Source organism: Colias eurytheme, chromosome 21, assembly GCF_061535395.1.
Source record: "Colias eurytheme isolate Ceu_HAF_F1 chromosome 21, ilColEury1 Martin Lab GWU primary, whole genome shotgun sequence".
NCBI classification, from domain to species: domain Eukaryota; kingdom Metazoa; phylum Arthropoda; class Insecta; order Lepidoptera; family Pieridae; genus Colias; species Colias eurytheme.
The window spans coordinates 2,332,232-2,340,928 of NC_143000.1; the positions used below are offsets into that span (position 1 = coordinate 2,332,232).

The 8,697-nt window shown below is 32.2% G+C and overlaps 1 protein-coding gene and 1 long non-coding RNA gene across 2 annotated transcripts; both read right to left on the reverse strand.

The window, feature by feature from the left end:
* Positions 1–1,382: 1,382 nt before the first annotated feature.
* Positions 1,383–3,494, reverse strand: LOC149898947 (uncharacterized). The gene is made up of 4 exons (XM_090114165.1): positions 3,404–3,494; positions 2,430–2,543; positions 1,845–2,026; positions 1,383–1,585 (listed from the first exon to the last, which is right to left on the reverse strand). The coding sequence occupies exons 1-4, from the start codon at positions 3,492–3,494 to the stop codon at positions 1,436–1,438; spliced, it is 537 nt and encodes a 178-aa protein (XP_089970291.1). The 3' UTR covers positions 1,383–1,435.
* A 2,888-nt stretch (positions 3,495–6,382) lies between these two features.
* On the reverse strand, positions 6,383–7,684 carry LOC149898948 (uncharacterized). Its single transcript, XR_016457979.1, has 2 exons — positions 7,655–7,684; positions 6,383–6,865 (listed from the first exon to the last, which is right to left on the reverse strand). It is a non-coding gene; the product is annotated as an uncharacterized LOC149898948 (long non-coding RNA).
* Positions 7,685–8,697: the final 1,013 nt, after the last annotated feature.

Sequence of the window (8,697 nt, forward strand, 5' to 3'; positions counted from 1 at the left end):
TTTTATTGTTTCCTTTGATAATTATCCTTATTTAAACTGTTTTAAGAGTGACTTAATATAATCTTCTTTCTTATATATAAAAATGAATCGCAAAATGTGTTGGTAAGCGCATAACTCGAGAACGGCTGAACCGATTTCGATAATTCTTTTTTTATTATATTCCTTGAAGTACGAGGATGGTTTTTATGTAGAGAAAACGTAAACATGTACCACGGGCGAAGCCGGGGCGGACCGCTAGTGAAATATAATATTGTTTGCAACAATAACATATTCTGTATTAATAAAAAAACGCAACTCGTAAGTTAAAAATCTAGGTTTTGATAATATAGGGCTGTTTAATTTATGCATTTACTTATGCACTTTTTTCATCAAAATGAGTATCGTTTGATAAGTCTTTCTAAATGGAATTGCATTTGTGATTTTAATAATCTGATATGAACTTATTTGTTACTAGCTTTCCTCCCGAGGCTCTGCTTGTAAAAATCTTAATTAATAAATTTAAAGTTACAACATAGTAACTATATTAATATTTTTTTCATCCAATAAGGGTGAAAATCAATTTGTGAAACAGACAACTTTAATACAAAGCAATATACATTGAAATAGATTAGAACTAGGTACCAGTAAAAACAATTATTTGAACACGTTAGGCTTGAAATTAAAACATTTTATAGGTCCGTCCTATTTAATTTGCGATTATGAAACTTTTAGGACTTATCAAAACTACAATGTTAGTCTACCCATTTTGTTTGAATGAGTTTAAATAAATATCAAATATTTCTGAGAAAGTAAATATATTTACAGAAAGGTAAGAAGATAATATTTTACATTAATAATTATAAAAATACAAAGTTTTTTTGACGTGACAACGTCTTATAATTCGATAGCCGGCTGCACGCACGAAAAAACATGACTCATGCGGCGTTACCTCGTTCTGAGGCGTTTCATGTAGGCTTGAAGTGCAAGCGCAAGCGCGGAACGAGCGACAAAGAAACACAATAGGCCGTTATCACGTTCAACTATCGTCAGTAAACCGAATTTACAGACAACCAATTTATTTTTTTAATATCATCAATAAAGATATTATATTTTTCGTGCTCTAAAGTGAAAACACACATTTTTCTGAGAAGAAAAGGAGAATTGCTTATAGTATTTTGTATTAAAATATATTATATACAAGAGATCGAAAAGGTCGTTTTTGTGTAAAACTAATTGTTAAAAGATCATAAATTTGCCACAGAAACTTAAAACTTTAAACAGTTACTTAAGAAATATCTAAAAATCATGATACTAAAAACAAATTGTTATTAAAAAAATTGTATAGTGCCTCATTCTGAACCTATTTAGACATTAATAAGAGGAATCGAAAACAAACGAAACAATAAAATTATTTCAAAAAACATTTATTCAACACAATAGACAAACACAATCCAATTTAATTGCTCTCTTCAATCTGTACATTCTCGTCAATCTGTGGCACATAGTCGAGCTCGCGGGACGCTGTGATCCTGATGGGCACACGCACACATACAACCGGCTGGTTCTGTTGGTCCACAATGCGGAATTCTACTGTTGTTGATGTACCCTGGAATTTAAAAAAATATAATATCTGTTAAGGAAAACTAAACACACATTTTTTTATTTCATAAATTTATCAATATTCTTTGTATCATTAAAGGACCTTTTATCACCAATGATATTATAGTCAGCATTTTCAATGCAATTAAAGTTTCATTTATTTAATAAATAATAAATAAATAAGTATTTTATTAAAATTGTTTTGTGGAAAATGTTGTAAATTAAAATTACATATATACTTCAAGTCAAATGTGTGATATTCTTACCACCGGGAAGCTCCTCTCGATGAACATGCGCAGCGTGTAGTGCACCTGCTGGCCGCGGTTGAGGGGGCAGCGCGTGTTGGTGATGAAGTTGCAAGTCACCTCGTTGTTGCCGAGCGGGTACGGCACACCCACGTTGCCGAGGAACGCCGTGGCCAGCGTGCGCATCGAGTTTATGTTGCGGGCTGCAAATAATATTACATTAAACAACCGTCCTAGTATAGAGAGCTTCACTCACAAAATGTAGAAAATATACATATTTAGGTTTCCCATAATTATTATTTTGTTTCATGATATGTGGACCAGAATTAATTAAAATACTGGATTAGTTAAATAAGTTAAACTAATTAAAATACGTTTAACGTTTTAGAAATTATTATTATTTTACAAAACGTTTCAATAGAACGAATTAATTTTCGTACAGAAATGAGCACGAATTTAACAAACCAAATCCTTACAATATACTTTTAGTACTTAAGTATAATAAGTCAACTTACCGTCTCCTTCAGTTTAACTGTGGTTTGGTTAGGGCTGGGTTAGACTGTAGTACGTCCAAAAGTAAAAAAAAAACACCAAAAATATACATACGTGCATTGAATGACATGTGGATGACAGCATTTCTTCCTTGAGGCAGGTCACACGGGGGATTGCGGCACCCCTCGATAGTGGTGGCCGACGGGAGCGCGCCCGTGAACACTCGGCCTGGAAAAAGTATGAATGATATGGTATAATAATTATGATGATTATAAAACTTTTATCGATTATTATAAAACCGTTATCTTGTAATACAAGTAATTTAGATAGTAATACGTTCTATTTTTAGGTAATTAAAATACCTACATCATCGTCATTCATTCAATCCACAAAGCATTTTGTGGATTGTAAAACACACCCCATTTTTTATAAATAAGATTTTTTCTAGTTTCTACCGCAATATTCTTAAAAGAAGAGATTTAATAAATTGTATACTTAGAACATTTTCGACGCAAAAACTATAATTTTTGTAAGTATATAAAATTAGATTAAAATTATGAGATTTTAAAGTAGATTAATATTTCTGAGAATTAAACCTTATTTTGTTTCATCGTTTAGCTTCAATATTTTCTAATTTTAGTCTATTATACAAAGGAAATATTAAAGATGTTGAAGAGAAAATGATCTTCTAAATCAACAAAAATATTTTCATTGACATATTTTGTTAAAGTTTTGTAACTAGTTAATTTTATTATGTATTCTATTACGGAAAAATATCTATCACTACTTAATTTAACACTAAGCTTATTTCATTTACGCTGTCATTTGAAATGCCCCTAATGCACCTTATTAGAGCGTAAACGCACTATGCGGGTAGCCGCATTGCGGGTAGCCGTCCGGCTGACCGCAAGCACAATTATGTACGTAATATTCATTTCTATGCGCACTGCGATGCGGCTACCGCAGACCGCACAGTGCGCATAGAAATGAATATTACGTACATAATTGTGCTTGCGGTCAGCCGGACGGCTACCCGCAATGCGGCTACCCGCATAGTGCGTATAGGCTCTTAAGGAGTATGTACTTACATGTGTGCACATTGGTGGAAGCCTGGGCCACAGCCACGAAGGCGAAGAGAGCGATGTACTTGAACATTTTGGAGAATCTTCCTCGTATCATAGTTCAACGAATTTATTTGCCATTTATATATGTAATTCTTATCAACAGGTGCAATTTTGTAAGATTAGGAAATTTGATTTTAAAAGCACTAAATCAAATCGATCTAGATAAAATAATTACACTGTAGCCTTACTGTAGCGCCTATAAATAAATTCAGTTGGTAAATTAATTATTTTCAAAAAGCCTATAGGACCTTTGATTTTTTAACAAAATTTTGTAATAAAGCTCATTTCATAATGATGAATTTAAAAAAAAGCTTCGCTACCTTGGTCCTTGCTTGCCATAATGTACGTCCTGAGATTCACACCGTGATAGTTACGGTAATAACTTCACCGATAATCACACTAACTATTGTTGAAAACAGAATTAAAATAAGTGTGTTTTTGAGTTTATGGCAAACAAACAGACTGATAAGGTGGAGAAGGAGTACTTCCATATTGTTCTACTAGCTTTATGCACGGTTTGTCTTAAACCGAATAGATGATACAAAAACTTCCCCGAGAATCATTCCATCTATTAAAAAACCGCATCATAATCCGTTGCTTAGTTTTGAAGATCTCAACGAACATACATACAGACAAGCTGTTTCCACAGTATAGACGGTTTAAGATACAAATTATCTCTTGATACTTAAATAGTTAATGGTACGTATAAAAAAATCTCGTGCAACAATGTTAGTTACCATACTCCTCTGGACCTGGCTGACTGGCTGGACCGATTCTCATTAAATTTTGTTTGCCTTCGTAAAAGCTATATGTGTAAGCCAGAACAACGTTTTCCTGGGCAACTTGTTTTCATTTAGAATCGATGATTTTTTTTAATAGGCCTGTTTTATTTATTCATATATACCTCTGTCCTCTACGATTTATAAAATGTTATCGGGTGAAACCACTGGCATAACTAGTATAACTTAAGCCCCCCAACAACATAATTATTGTTTGCCATATTTGCACAAGTAACTAACTGATAACAGACACTTGGCAGACACCTGCACTTTCTGATAATCGTTATCAACTATTGCTAATTTGGGCTGAATTATTTTTAATTATTATAAATCTTGTTTTTATTGTTATCCTCATATGTTGTAAGTCTTTCGTTAGTATTTTTTTCAATGAACTCCTGGAGTTTTATTCATGACTAGCTTTTCGCCCGCGTTTTCAAAGGAAAACCCTTATAGTTCCCGTTCCCGTGGGATTTCCGGGATAAAACCTATCCTATGTGTTAATCCAAGTTACCTCTATATGTGTGCTAAATTTCATTATAATCGGTTCAGTAGTTTATGCGTGAAAACCATACATACATACAAACCTTTCCTCTTTATAATATTAGTATAGATATAGATAGTATAGATGTAGATGCAATATTGCATCCTATAGGTTAATTCATAATAAACCATTCTAAAATAAGTATAGGATTTTATTTTCCACTACAACACAAACTATTTCAAAAGATTTCAATACATTTTATTCGTACTTATAACCATGGACAAAATGGTATAACGAAAATTACGTAAAACATAGATTAGGATGCTTTTGACGCTAAGATGTAATAACAAGAAAACGCACCACTCCTAAAAATAATTAAATTGAGAATTTGTCTCCCTCACTGAGAATATTATTAAAATTTAAGGAATCTATTACATTTCTTAAATAAATGTTAATCATAATATTATGTGAAAGTATACAGCATTTTCCAAAATAAGGCTGTAGATGTACTTAAGGCAGAACGCTTAATGTAAACATTTCATCGTAAAACAACAACGCTTTCAACATAATATGAATAGAGCATGGAATATAATTAGCTGGATACCGCAATATATTATTCTTGTTGTTGTGATCTAAATGGGTTGTTAACCACTGCTTAAAACGTCACTTTCCTATTCATGAGTGTAATAATTGATAGCTTGTATTTTTAAATAGCAGGAAAAACCTATGCAGTTACATAAAGAAAAATATAAATAAATGTAATTGATAGCTTGTATTTTAAAATAGAAGGAAAAACCTATGCAGCTACATATAGAAAAATAAAAATACGCAATTTATTATATTAGAGCGTTTAGAACACAATAACCATTATAATAATTTCATGAAGCCTGAAATAAAAAGCCTGTGAGATTTTAGCCTTATGAATTTATATACCTTTAGCTTACTAGTCTAGAATGAAGGTTATCCAGACATTCTAAATCATTGAAATAAAGTAAATATGAGATGGTATCAGAAACGAATTTCTTTGTATAAACACTTCTATCAGGTATTTGCAGAAGCCTCCACGCGCACGAATTAATATCCGAACAAATCATTCGATAATATTATTATAATAAACACTAAACCTACTGGCTGTATCCATATAATAAATTAATTAATTATGAATGAGACATATTAATAATAGGTAACTGGTAAGTATTAGAACCTATTATACGTTTTAGAAGGAAAGCATTTTACGTCTTTATAGTTTACAATGTGTAGTTAACTTGGTCTAAAACGTGTAAAAACTAAAAACAAAAATTCTGATTATAAACTTTTCATATTACAGTATGCAGGGTTTTGACTTTTGGGGGCATACATTCGTCTAGCATTAAAAAATCAGGTCATCCTGGTATGTAGGTGTGTTCAAATCTTGTTCAAATTTATTCGATTAATTTAAAGCATGTCAAATATATTGCAGCGCCATCTATACAAAGACGTGATTATTGATGTAATGATTTTCTTACTTTTACAGCGCCATCTATCTTTTACAAGCGTGACTTCTATATGAGATTATCAGTTGTACTTTACAAAAAAACAACGACATTGACTATGTTAAATGTCCGTATTTAAGCAAAAAGGAACCACCCAGCAAAAACGCACTTCTGAGATATAAAAGGATTTACAAAAACATTTGAAGCTCTGTCAGATGAAGTAAAATTAAAATTTATTTTATTTAAATTCATTGATAAATTACTTATTTAAGTATGTGTATATAAATTTGCTCTGAATATTCTTAAACTTTCTAGATAATTAAGAAAATGTGCATGTGGTTCCTTTTAACATTTATCAATTGATAGGTTTTCTCTTATACAAAAAGGAACCACATCCCAGGGATTTAATGATATAAATGAAACTATGTATTTATAATATCGTAATTAAAGCTTTAATTAATAAAATATATAAAATAATACTTATATAGGACGTTTATTCGACGTTATCATCAAATTGGATTTCGAAATCCACCGTGTCTAGTCCATCTATGTGGTCTTCTATTGCATCATCACTAATGAGACCGTTATAAAAACTGTGCATCTTGTGGAATGAGATGTAATATGGACTGAATATCGCTAGAAGGTGAAGAAAGCTTCTCCAGAGGCAGCGACGTATAAGGTTCTTCGTTATCTTCTGTAATAAAAAGAAAAAAGCTTTAAATCAAAACAATAAAGCCGCGTGGCTTTTATACGTAGGTAGGTATATGGCGACAGCAAAATATTATTAGTTCTTATAAAGCCGTGTCCCTACTAGACGACTAAGTATGTTGTATGTACATGCGCCATGTACAAAAAACTGGCTAAGTGCGAGTCGGACTCGCGCAACGAAGAGTTCCGTACCATTATCTATAAAAACGGCAAAAAAATCACGGCTTATTGTATGGGAGCTTCTTAAATATTTATTAAGCAATTGCATAGCTTCTATCGCGGGCCTTGAGCGCGGGGACCGAATCGAGAAATTCCGTAACGAAAAAACCTCACTCCGACGGGCTCGGAGGTGTGGCTTGAAGGCATGCTATGCAATAGCTTTACCGCGGCAGTCCCCGAGTGCCACACGTCTTTTTTTATTCTGTTTTTAGTATTTGTTGTTACAGCGGCATCAGAAATACATCTAAACGTATTTTACCAAAATAGTAGGTAGGTACCTAGATCATCGACAGTTATTTTTAAAACAGGGTTTAGACTTTAGTCTCACAATGACAGATGAATCGTAACAAAATGACTCTTAATTCGACTTGCCTTCGTGAACAACGACATTGTCGTTAAAATACGTAAATCCACAGAGGATTCCTCTTGTACTTACTTAATGAACTATCTTCTTAAAATCACACCACAATCGGGAATGAATCAAAAGTGGATAAAGCGTAGGTACTTGCATCTCAGATTCAATAAGTACTTAAATGCATTAAATAAAACTACTTACCCGTTGTATCTTCATTATTATCTTCGGTGTTCGTCTCCAGTGCTTTTCTTACCCATTGCTTGCTTATTTATTTATTACTAAACATTTTCACATGTAATTTTAAAGGTAATTAACAAAAACAATAGAACTTACTTCGCGGAGGAAAAAAACACCGTCACGTATTCGAACTACTTCGCTGAATGTCACCTATATTGACGTTCGACGTATAGATGTTCGACGTTTTACTTAAAAAATTGGAGTTTTGCACTTTGAGCTGTTTAAGTAATGGAATACGTTGTTTAAAGATGAGAAGCATTGTAACAAGTCAAGGCATTTGGTTCCATATAGCGATGATGGGTTTCAGAATGTTTTACAATATTTATTTATGCATAATAGAACCGAATGCTTGTGGTTTTATTTTGCAATAAAAAATTACAATTAAATTATGTATTTATTTTACGCATAACCATACCACAGAAACCTGGTTCCATTTTGTGTATTAAAAATAATTGTTATTAATAGAAGTATGTGTAATGTATAATGGTACCAAGTAGGTGTGGATCTGTTTTGTATAAAATGACATGATAGTAATATCGTTTATTTGTTTGAACAAAGCAGTCCCGTGGGGCTGTGGTTCGGTTTTGCTTAATATGGTATTATTCGTTGTTGCTGGTGGTTCCTTTCTGCTTTTAGTATACCTTGTTTCCAACGTAAAAATCATGTGGTTCTTGTTTGTATAAGAATTTAGACCACTTTTGAATGAGTATTCTTCAATAAAAGTAAAAAACGAAATTTGTCGAGTGGTTCCATTTTGCATAAATACGGACAAATATGATTTCTTATTATAGCGCCATCTATACTTTATCTCGAAAACTATCTAAAAACTGAACAAGAATCAAGAGATGAATAATAATTATTTCCCTGATGGGAAATAATAATGATTTGTTTCCCATACGTTTTTCAATAAATACCTAGATTGATTAAAAATGTAATGTTGTATGTACCCATTAAATAGTATTGATTGAAAGTAATCTGCGTGATATTTGCGAGTATTACTCATTTTT